Below are 12,933 nucleotides of genomic sequence, written 5' to 3' on the forward strand. Positions count from 1 at the left end.
TTGAAGTCCATTGCTGCTGGACACAGGTTGTTAAGCCTTTTAAAATTTTGCACATGAAGGATATTAAAGAAATTATCTTATAGGTTTTATATTTTTATAAAAAATTATAAATAACTATACTGATACCTTAAAATTCCACTATAATTTATTAAGTTTATTAACTAAGGTGTATTTAGATTTAAAAGAAAATATGAAACTCTGAGCAGACAAAAGACATAACCTACCTCCTTGAAATTTTGGATTGAAAGAACGTGGTGGCGTTTTCACGTATTAAAATGAGTGAGAAAACCACTCTAGGGACATTCTAAGCTGTTTGGTTATTCTCATGCCATGTATTGAAATTAACGTATATGAAGGATTGTTATCAAAAATGGAAAGAGTTGGATTGGGTCACTGTGTTTGATGCAGTACATAGCTATATTTCAGCAAAATAAAAAGATATGAGGTTCTTATTTTATATTCTAGCTTGTCAATATTAGTAATTTGAGCTCTTAATTTCTACGAAATTATAGACTTGTTATTTTGACATAAATATCTACTTATAAACAGTGCTGCTTTCAACATATACATGACTCACTAAAATCTATACTTAGATGTGTTCTTTTAATATTTACTTTTAAATTAAGAAATAAACTCGCATATAATATTGAAGTTTGAATTATAATCTACAAATGGATTCCAAAGTTATTGACATAAATTTTTAGAATAGTTGTTCAATAAAATTTTGAATGAAAGTCGACAATCTCGATGACATGGCCTTTGATCCATGATCTGTAGGGAAAGGGTTAATTATAATATCTTAATACCTAATTTAAAACTGGATATTTTGTGTCCAAAAGCATTTGTAATGTTTACTAATAACCTGAAAAATGTTGTAAACATATGCATAGTTACCCTCATGGACACCTTGGTTACAAACTGAAAGGATTAAGTTTTTCAGGTAAATGTGATTCTTGTTAAGACACTTATTTATAGAACTGATTGTGACTAATGATTTATAGCTTTCTGAGTGAGAGTACATTAGTTTAAATATTGTAAACTGCTTTAATCATTGTTTGTGACTATAACAAGTAATAAAGGACTAAAATCATGTATGGTAAACATTAAGATTAAAAATTATTGCTTAAAAACATTTTTAACAGTGCTTCAATGTAATCGTATTAATAAAATATTTTTAACAATGCTTCAATGTAATCAAATTTATAAAACATTTTTTACAGTGCTTCAATGTAATCAGTTATAAAACATTTTAAATGCTTTATTTTTTTATTGAAAATAGATTTTGAAATTATTTCATATTTTTTTCATTATTAATGTTGTCCAAACCTTTATCTGCATTGTTGTTTAACTTTGCACAAAAATTAAGGTATAAGTGATTGCACTTTTCCATGATTTTGTAATAATTAATGGATGTTTTAAAAAAAAGCTTTGTGTGGTAAACCAACACTGGATGGTACATAAGGTGTTTTTAAGAGAATGATTATGTAATTGGTGGTTATATGATTTCAATTATATGTCATGTAAAGCTACCACCTTGCATGATGCTCTTTACCCCAGGTGTAAATTTTAAGAACAACTGAAAATGACCATGTTAAACATTGCATGGAAAAAGAATTTGCAAATTTCTGATATTGACAAATATAATGAACTTATGTTGTACATGTATGGTATATTTTTTTGGAGAAGATGGTTCTAAAAGACCCAGAGGAATATGCACATGAAGTTAGTCAGAGTAGATTATTCCAAGAATGAAATAATGTATATTGACATGATTTTATAATCTATCTGATGGCTACTAACTGGATTTTATTATTTTCAATCAGATAAAAAATTTATTAATTTGAGTGATTTGTTGAAAAGAAAGGATAGTTTTGATTGAGTAGCTTTCAGAAGTGAGTTTTTGTCAAAAGATATATTGATCACAAGTACATAGTAAATGAAATGCTAAGCAGTATTTGTTGAAATTCTAGGAATGGTGAATTAATATGTGTGTGCATTACAACATTTGCTCAAATTTGTTATCAACATGACACTATGAATTGTTCAGTATTAAAAATTTTTTTATTCTAGTTGTGGGGTATGTTTCCACTTCCTGACTGGTCAGGAAGTTTGAATAGAAGCGGAAATACCGAATTTCGGAAGGTTTACTCTCGTGAAGATTATAACAATCTAGCCCTTGAGAGTGGACAGTTCATGACACATGACTACAGCCATCACTCAGTAAAGGAGGACCCACTCATGATTGCTTTCTTTGATTCATTGGTGAGTCAAAGATTATAATTCAAAAATATGAAAAATGTGTTTGTTTGCATATTTTTCTATTTAATATAGGTGTAAAAGGTAAATGTTCATTTTTCTTAATTAAAAACTTGCTGCTAAATCTCTAAAGTTATGGACAAATATATTCAAGTAAACCATTATTTAAGTTTCTAATTGTTTAAGTTTCACTTTCTTAATTTCAAAAAAAGATGAAACTTTAAAAAGATCTTGATCATCTCTGTGTCACATGACGTGTCTTGTTCTGAATTTTTTTCTATTTTAACTTTTATAACTTCAGTATTATAGCAGCTACACTGTTTGATTTCTCATGGACAAAATCTATAAATAATTCCAAAGTCTAGTGTATAGTTTCAACTTCTTAACCCTGCTCTCTTTAGTAAGATAGCAGTAAATGTTTTCAACCTATGATAGAAGCCCTATACATCTATCCTTAACTTTAAAAGCTGTTTTCAAAACCATATATTCTTGTTTGACAAACAAGTTCAGAACCAATAGAAGGAGTTTATTTTCAGTTTGAAACTTTTAATGGTCCTATTAAATTGAAGCTGATAAATGATAGATATTTGTATAGATATACAAGTTAATGTTCAAGCATTTAATGGAACATTTTTACCTTTAATATCTTAATTAGAAAACCAGTTAACTTGTAAATAATTAGGTTTTGGTTAATCTGTTTCAGTGGTTTGTGTAATTTTTATATTTCAAAATGCATATTTGAAAGGTAAATTAACTTTTATGTCAACAAAGACAGAGAAAGAAAAAAAATATTAAGGCTTAGATACCTGCAGTTGTACCTGTCCAAACCTGATCTGCCCCTGTATGTAGGGGAGTAGAAACCTGCTAATGTTCCCAGTGTGATGTGCTACTCTTCAGACATGAAAAACAAAATGTTTTGTAAGCCAGATAATGAAACTATAAAATTAACTAAAATATATGTGGAAAAAATAAATGAACTCCTGAAGGTAATAAGATTGGTTATGTGGTAAGATATATAATCATTAAAAAATAATAAAGATGCTCATTTCATAATTTTCTAAATTTTATTATATATTGTTAGATTAACTACAGTTAATTGTTGAGTAGGGAAAATAACAGATAAAATGTAAACTTTCATGCCAGAAAAACTTTATATCCATTTAAAAGGTTCTAGAGGTTATACAAATGAAATATGAAAATTCTAAGATGAAACTACTTATTCTTATGAAAATCACCATCCCTTTGGATTGACTTATTAAGGGCATCAGAAATTCACAGACAGATTTTTAATATAAATGCTTTATTAAAAATTCTTGTTTTAGATACTACATATTTGTATTGTTTACCATGAAGATAAACTAGTTTGGCATTTATAGTATTTATAGTTATGTGATGGGTCACAGGCTAGTTGCAGTGGTAAAGCTGGCACTTAGAGTGTTGATAATTTAGTGTAATAAGTTTTCTGTTTTTTTAACATAGTTGATACTTACCAACAAAGGTATGAGAATATGTGTGAGATTAGGAGCTAGTGTTTGTAAATTTTGATTTCTTTTCGTGGTTCTCATTAAACTTCATTCATGTAGCAGTAATAGAAAACTTTCAATAATGAAATTGAAAAAAAAAACCCATATAGAAAGTTTATTTTCTTATCACAACTTAAAGTTCATCAGGTAAGTACAGTAATTATTTCTTCAGCATATTGTGTGTTATTTAGATGTTTAACTATTATTATTGTATTAAGACACAAAACTCTGAAAGCTTAAGAGCAAACATTAACTTTGAAATATTTGAATTTTTAGTTAGACATATCTAGGTAATTAGTTTTGAGTAATAAAGCTAAGACATTGTTTGTTTCAGTATCAGTTGTAAATGACCAGTTAGATTATTGTTTAGAATGGTGACAGGTAATCTGTATTTCTATACAACTGTTTTTTTTTAACTGTTTAGGTTGTGTTTTATTTATTTGTTTATTCTTAAAAGTTTGCTTTTTGCTTTCACATTGTTGTTCAGTATTTTGATCCTATACATTAGTATAGTTTATGATAATTTTGGAAATGGTACTTTAATGGTATCTCCATGAAATTACTTCATTCTTTTCAAATGTACAATGCAAAAGGCTTTTTATAAGAAGTGAAACAGTTGATAAAAGAGCATTGTGCAAACAACCATTATGAGTATTTTGAAAACATGGTAAACATATATTTAATTTAGAATATAAATAACTCATTTTCTACAAAAAAATTTGTATTATTTATTGAAGTTAGAAAATGCTATTTTTTTTGAAAATTAAGCTTAGAATCTAATTCATGAGTTATTGTGAAAAAAAGAAACTCGTACTAGTGTAACCAAGACATTTTTTAAACTGCTTAGTAAATATTTGCAATATATTTATGAGAATTGTATTTATAGTTGTATAAAGGAATGGCAGACATACTTCTCCAATTTTCTTTTTATCCTTTTGCTACATTTGGATTAAAATTTCATGCAAAGCTACTCGAGGGCTATCTGTGCAAGCCGTCCTTATTTAGCAGTGTCAGACTAGAGGGAAGGCAGCTAGTCATCACCACCCCTTGCTAACTCTTGGACCAATCTTTTACCAATGAGTAGTGGGATTGACCATCACATTATAATGCCCCCATGGCTAAAAGGGCGAGCATGTTTGGTGTGACCGGGATTCGAACCCGCGACCCTCGGATTACGAGTCGAATGCCTTAACACGCTTGGCCAGGCCAGGCTCATTTTGAATTGTGAATTTTTGATCATTCATGATAGGATTTCATAATATTGAGGTTTATTGTGAAAAACGTTTTGGACCATAATTGTTGGGTTAGAGTAGATTTTTTATTCATTAGTAAATAGAAGGATTTCAACTTTTCATGTTAATAATCCTCCTGTGGTAGATTTGTATCCTAATATTTTCTTTATTGTATTTCTACTGAAGTAATAATAGAGTCAACAGTTCAGCCAGTCAGAGCACACACAGGTTAATGACACAGTATAGCAATTGTAAATACTGCATGTTTTTATATTTTAAAATGTGATGCTCTTGATACAATATGTTTAATGCCAGAACATATGTTTCACAAATCCTGCTGAGAATGGTATCTAATTCTCTTTTTCAGTCCCAGAGTGATATGTTAGATGTGATCTGACCCCATTTTATTGTAAGTATCACTGTTCAACTGAGGAATCCACATGTAGAGTTTTGAGGACACGTAACTTTCCATTTAAGATTTGCTTTCAATTGTACATAAAATAATTTTTTTTATGGACATATGTGCTCTGATGGGAACTAAGCTTTGTATATTTGAAATGCTTCAGCAACACAAACATTAGTATTTATTAGTTTGCACCTAATAAATTTGACTGGTTGTTTTTGGAAAAATATATAGTCTTAGTTACTCATCTATAATTGAGATACACTTACAAAATGGTCCTACACTTTAATAACCATTGTCTATTCAAATTGTTTAACATTTTCAACCTTCACTTGGTGAATAGTGACTTTCTGAATCATTACAGGTTCAACAAGATATTGAAAGTTGCTCATCAGAATCTAATGACCAGCTCACAAACATAGAATTGTTACCTGCTGGTTTGGAAGACCAGTCCAATGTGTTAAACTTTGAAAGTTCTGGTTCATTATCATCATCTTTGTCATCCTCCTCAGATGAGGAAAAGCAGAAGAGCCATAAAAGGGATGGAAGCTTTAGTCCTCACAATAACTTTTATCTTAGTACATTGGCCAGTAGAATAAAAGGTAATCAAATCCTCTTGGATGATGATAAGGAGGAACAAAAAAGTAAAGACTTTGATGCTGTATCTGATCCTATTTCTGAATTGATAGCTAGAAAACGGCACAGGCAGATCTTGCAAACTGCTAGGTCTTCCTTAAGAAGAACAACAAAAATGGCTAGAAAGATAAAGGAAGATGAGAAACTCTCCACTGCAAGTAATGTTTTGAAATCCCAGCAGAATTTTATCAGAACTTGTAGGGCTCGTGACTCCGATCTGCAGGATGAACAGAAATTATCAGGTAAGAGTGATAACAGAAAGATACTGAGAAAGAAAAGGGCCAGAATTCTTCAAGACTTGTCAGATAGTGTTTCCAGTTCTGATTCAGAAGAAGGAAGAATCCCAAATAATGGCAGTTTATCTAACAACACATTTAATGGTTCCATTCAACAGCCAGTTTATAGTGAGAATCTTAGGGCAATTGAAGTTAGAAATGTTTTACCACAGACATCTTATTCAATGCAGAATAATTGCGTAGTTAGTAGTTGTAGTGTTTCAGAAAATAAATTTTCCGAAGAACCATCTGTGTCTAAATTAGTTTCTGATATGGAAACTTCAGGATGTTCGTCTAAATATTGTTTAGAAATGTCTTCATCCAAGACAAACTCATCACTGTGCTGTTTTCAGAATAATACACTGTTAGCAGAAATGCCCCTTCAAGAACATGGCAAGAGTCCCAGTAACCAAGAGTCCACAAACTGTGATTTGCAACAATCTGTAGCTTTTAAAAGGATTCATCAAAAGGCTCACCTTTCCAGGAAATATCGCTCCAGACAGAGCCAGGAAGATGAAAATGGAGAGTAATTTTTAATACATTAAATTCTTTTCCTGAGAAGGTTTTTAATAACTTGTTTGAATTTGTACATGTTATACATAATTTATCCTTTAATTTTGTGATGTAATTTATCAAAAACATTGTTCATCATTTGTTTTGTCCAGATCTTTCAGTTCAAGCCTTGTGTATTCTATATTATTTTCTGCAGAAAATTATCTTAGAATTCTCCATTATGATTTTTTAAGTTTGTGAGAATTACTGCAATTCATTGAAGTTGCAACTTTTCCAGTAGTCACATTAGTAATGTACAATAATGTTAAAATTTTCAATCCTTTCTATTTGTGCACACATTATTTTCATCATTCTTAATGTTTCCTATGTTTTTCTTCAAGAAACGTGGTTTACTCTTTTTTTCAAAACATTTTATTTTCATGTTAATAGCATTTGAACTTTCTGCTCATGTCAGTTTTTAGTGTGGGTGAAAGCACATTGAAATTGTGAGTGGTGTCAAGCCTAACCATATGGATAAGAACATATTGAAATATTACCCTAGAAGCGTGGATAAAAATACAAATTTTTTCATGCGTTTTAATTTTGATAAAGTAGATAAAGGCATGTTTGAGTTAAACATGTGCCTTAAGTCTGGTAGTACTAATAAAAGCACATTTTAGTTATTTACAAGGATCTAATGTTTGAGTTGTGGTTTTTCGTAAACCTAGTAATGTGGACACAAACAAAATAAAAAAACTGTTCAGTTGTAACATTATATGTAAATCCTGGCCATGTTGATTACATTTCTTGTGAATTGTATAAATATCTAAAGTTTTGGATTGTGATGAAAAGAACAGTTGTGTTTATTTCTGTTATTAATGCTGTTCTTTTTAACTAAATGCAAGTGGATGTTGATGTTCGTCGAAATGTATAAACGTACACGTGTATGTGTAGGTGGAGTCTGGCAAAGGTGATAACAGCACGTATGACTGGTAGGTTTGCCATAAACTTCTTGTAAATTTTTAATTTACAAAATAATAAGTTGTTAGTCACAATATATTAGACATTATTAGTGATTCAATTAGTAGTGTTTAATTCCTTCCTTCATTTGTTTTTTATCAGTTATCATATCCACATAACTATTAATAATGTGTACAGTTAGTTTGTAGAATATGGAATAAAGAAGTAAAATATTGAAGTAAATTAATGACATGTTTATAATTCTGTTTGCCTTTTTGAGATTCAAATTTTTTTATGCAGGTGAAGTGTATTAAGTTTGTATAAAACCTAAATGTACTTTTAAGATAGTTTATGAAAACAAACTGAAAGGAATTTTCTAACATTATGTTGGTTATAAAATGCGTGTGGTTGTAAAGAAGTGACAAAGATGGAATTTATGGATTGTACATATTTTTGTGTTTCTTTGTGGTATATTTGAATATTTAACAGAATTCAGTACTCCAATTGCCTCAGTAATTTGACATTTTTTTTCAAAGGCATTACCACAGTATTGAGTTTCAGTGGACAACAATATGAATAAAGTACAAAAACATTCATCTAAAACAATATTAAGATTTTCAGTTCTTTCTATGTACTTTAAACTGTTTTATTAAATATCAGTTTATGTTTTTGTAAGAAATATAATTTTCATTCTTGTTTATAACAGTATTGAATATTTTGATATCTGTAAGCATATTATTCTTGAGATGTCTGTTTACTTGTCTGACTTCTTTAGGCCATTGAATGACCAGTTCTATAGATAGGACTGGTAAGTATATAGTTATTGTAAATATTTTTATACAATAAATAATTTGGAAAAAAATAGTTTGTGTTATTCTTTTACAAATTGTAAGGTTGAAATCATAGGAGTGACTATAGATTCTTCCAGATTAAAAGGCTTTGAAATCTGACACTTATTATTACTTATTTGTGCCTTAAAAATGCTTTAACTGTAGTTCAAGCATGTGGCCAAACCTGGCTTTTGCAGATTAGTGGATACTGTTTTTTTTTGTATGAATCAGATTCTAGAACATTTATCAAAGTTTGCTTGGTAACATTGTTGATTCTTACACTGAAGAATCTTCTACGTATTTTGAGAACAGGTGGGACTTGTGCAATACATGCTCAATAATATATGTCACATGCAAAAATTCCTATACATAATGAGGGCACCTCCCAGGGAAGGTTCTCTTCTTTTAGTTTACCACTTCTGGGATCTAAACATCCACCCATGTGTTTGCTGTGCGTGGTGATCTGTGATGAGGAGGAGAAGATCCTGGTAGTTCAGGGATCCAACCCTAACATGCTACTTTGGCCTTGAATTCCAGTAGATGGGCAGCCTTGTTTAGCACTGTAGTACATCCCCTTGTAGGGCTCCATGGTTAGTTGGGTCAGTGGGCACAGAAATGTAGCTTCTTTGTTATGGAAACCCCTCTTTCTAACAAAATAAAAATGAAGAAACTGAAAAAGAAACACCATTGGAAAACGACAATGCATGGACGACTCTGTCATACAGTCAATATTATAGTCAGATTCTACACCTCAATTTCTCATTCTTCATTCCTTGTCTGAGAAATTTTTAGGGCAGATGTCTCTATTTTTCATTCAGAAGGGATTAGAGGGACTTGCTGGCTCTCCAAAGTTAGTAAAGAAATTGTGCTCTGTAGACAATTCGGTGCAAACATCTTCACTACAGCATACCAAACTTCTCTTGAAATCAAAATCCATTAGGGATATACCCATTGGGGTTACTCCTCATGCTACTTTGAATTATTCTAGAGGAGTTATAGTTGAGAGGGGATTTAATGAACATTCCTGAGTCGGAAATCCTCACTGGTTTCTCCAGCCAAGGCATTACTATGATATGCTGAATTTTCACCCATAAAGACAGAATTATGGACTCTACCAATGTTCTGATATTAAAGTTTACATCACCTTGTGCTCCTGCCACAGTGAAAGCAGATTATCTGAACTGTAAGTTACAGCCTTACATTCCTAACACTCTCGTATGTTTCCAGTGTTAGCAGTTTGATCACTCAAAAACATCACTCCATGGTTCTTTGGTATGTGCATGTTGTAGTGGTAAAGGCCACGATGCTTACAAGTGCAATGTGAAACCACACTGTGTGTTAACTGTAGTGGCCTACACCCCCGTACACTATTTCTTGCCCTAAATGGGTAGAAGAAAAAGAGGTACAATGATTAAATACTGTTAATATTGTAACTTACTCAGAGGATCGGAAATTGTCTTCAACTCTATCTCAGACCTATGCTGCTGTACTCCATTTCATTACCATAGGAGTGCAGACAGATCGTTTCGTGCCTCCAACAGAGTCGTTTGTAAAACAGCTTAAGAATATTGTGCCCTCCATAATTAAAAAGTTGACTCATCTATGTCTACTTCCATCTCCGTCCTTACCACTTCTTCCAGTGACTGCCCAATTTCACTTCCTTCAGGATCAAATGTTTCCTCGGGTCCAGTCTCTTCTGCAGTCCTGAAAAGTAAATCAACCATTCGTTCACGCCCTTAGTCATTGAAATCTCTGTCTATATACAGAGAACAGCCGACCTGACCCAGGGTAGAATCCATGGAGGTTGATAGATCTTCGTCCAATAAAGAAACAAACGTTGCAAACAGATTTCCCTGCCACATTTTCTTCCACATAAATAACAATGGCCACTCTGATCTGGTGTAACTGTCAAGGTTTTCGATCAAATTTAGATGGCATTAAGGATTTTGATTGCTTCTTACCATCCCGTGTGCATCTCCTTCCAGGAAACGTTTCTGAAACCTGTTAATACAGTCACCCTTCGGCAATTTTCCTTGTATAGAAACGACAGGTCATGTGATGGATGAGTGCATGGTGGAGTGGTATTGCTGCTTGATCAGCGTGTGCCCACTCTGTTCTTGTCACTTGATACACCCTTGGAGGCTGTAGCCATCCATGTTTTGTTGGGTCATACCATCATTATTTGTTCTCTCTACCTGCCTCCTGAAGAGGTCTATAATCAAGTCAGACCTTGATGCCCTCATTGAGGAGTTACTATCCCCTTTTTTTTTTACTATTGGGGATTTTAATGGACATAATCTCATTGGGGGGGGGGTTATAGTACTGATGGTAGGGGTCGTGCTATAGAGCATATGCTCTTGGACCACAACCTGTCTCTTTTCAGTACTGGTTCTTACAGTTACTTTCATGTGCCTAGTCAATCTTTTACTGCTGTAGATCTTTCTGTCAACTTACCTTTACTTTTAACCTACTTTTACTGAAGAGTCGACAGTAATCACGGGGCAGTAATAAGTTTCCTATAATTTTGGGAGAGACTGACCGTGGTCGATGCCATCCGACCCGCGTGTCTCAGTGGAAGTTGGACCAGGCTAACTGGCCTTCTTTCACCACTCTCTCAGAACTTGATCCAGCCATTGTGTGTAGCCCATCAATAGATGACTGTATTGTTCAGACAGCTACTCAGTATATTCCTAAAACCTCTACACGTTTCCCACAGTATTCTTGTCCTTTGTGGAATATTACTTGCCACATGACACGAAAAGCACAAAAACGGAATAGGGATACCTTTTGTAGATATCCCACACTTTTAAACCGCATTGTATTTCAACAGGCCCGTGTACATGTTCTGCAGGTCAGACGTCAAAACCAGAAGGAATCTTGGATTAACTACATCTCTAGCATTTCTTTTACCAACAGTTCCAAAGTCGTATGGGACAAAATTCGAAAGGTTAGAGGCCAGTATACTTCTGCCCCCCTTTCAATATTTTTTCTGGCCAGGAGATACTCAGAGCATCTCCAATACTCTTGTCGAAAGCTTTTCTCATGCATCTAATACTTCTGCTTCATCTTCTTAGCCATCAAAACGCGGGCAGAACGAACGCCTCTTTCCTTTCAGGCTGATCGTCTCTATGACAATAATTATCCCCTAACACTGCTGGAACTTAAACTTGCTCTTCAATTAATTACGAGATTGTGCGCCATCTCTCTTGCGCCTCTTGCTATTCTTCTGATTGTTTTTAATCGGATCTGGTAGGAGAATGTTTTTCCCGATGCTTGGTGCTATGCTATTGTACTACCTTTTCCTAAATCTGGGAAGGATCTCAAGATTCCTTTGAAATACTATCCGATTGCTTTGACGAGCTGTCTCTGTAAGAACTTAGAGAAGATGGTTAATGATTATCATGAAACTATGTATTCCATGTTCTTTTAGGCATTTAGGATAACAAAAGATGACTTGACTTTAAGACAGGGGCGTAGATTTTTTACACCTGATGGGGGGGGGGATGATTTTTGCAATCACTTATGTGAACTGTTCAGTTTGCAAATTCGTAATCTCTGATTACGTAAACCTGGAAGCTGTAAACATGCAGTCGCAGAGTAATCATGTTGCCACGATACTTGCATGTATACTTAGGCCTACTGACTGATACTTGCGAACTATCGCTAAGATCGAAAAGCTTAGAAGCACGGCTACATTAAAGATGTACATTTCGGCCACTGAAAAAGCCTACATCTTGGCCTAATTATATAATTCGATTGGTAAGAACACGAGAATCACAGGAACAAATACAATTTGTAGGCCTGTGATGCAATAAAACAATTCAACAGACAAAACTGTAAGGGAGGATGATTGTATGCACCATACCTCTCACCTAAAATGAAGGGGGGATGTATCCCCTCCATCCCTTCGAGAATCTACGCCCCTGCTATAAGATGTATATTTTATTTAATTAACAGAGGAGCTAACATAATATACAAATCCAAATATTGTAGGCTTCTTGTATTGAAGGAATGATAGATAAAAGATATATCTCTGCGATAATCTTCTATCTTTAAGAAAGGTTGCGTACTGCATAACATCATTCTTGTTTGACTGTATGTCTGTCTGACGCAATGGAACGGGACTACACATATTCCAAAAGGTATATTATGAATTAGGGGTACGACATACTTGAATATGTTTAGTGGGAATTATAGGTAATCTAAGGATTGCGTGATACTGATCTAAGACACTGATTTGATTTAATAGTGTGGAATTGCATTACTCGTGATTTGTCTTCGTCTGGTTGTAATCTATTTCTTATGTACTTTCTCCCAACAACCAGT

General features: G+C 33.1%; 1 protein-coding gene across 1 annotated transcript in view; it reads left to right on the top strand.

The window, feature by feature from the left end:
- The window catches only part of LOC143229592 (DDB1- and CUL4-associated factor 5-like), a 36,529-nt gene extending 27,884 nt beyond the window's left edge, over positions 1-8,645 (top strand). Inside the window, exons 9-10 of the mRNA XM_076462152.1 lie at positions 2,071-2,262; positions 5,779-8,645. Coding sequence (XP_076318267.1) covers positions 2,071-2,262; positions 5,779-6,855 — 1,269 coding nt within the window. The 3' untranslated portion in view covers positions 6,856-8,645. The remainder of the gene's footprint in view (positions 1-2,070; positions 2,263-5,778) is intronic.
- Positions 8,646-12,933: the final 4,288 nt, after the last annotated feature.

This window comes from Tachypleus tridentatus, chromosome 10, assembly GCF_004210375.1.
Source record: "Tachypleus tridentatus isolate NWPU-2018 chromosome 10, ASM421037v1, whole genome shotgun sequence".
Lineage (NCBI taxonomy): Eukaryota > Metazoa > Arthropoda > Merostomata > Xiphosura > Limulidae > Tachypleus > Tachypleus tridentatus.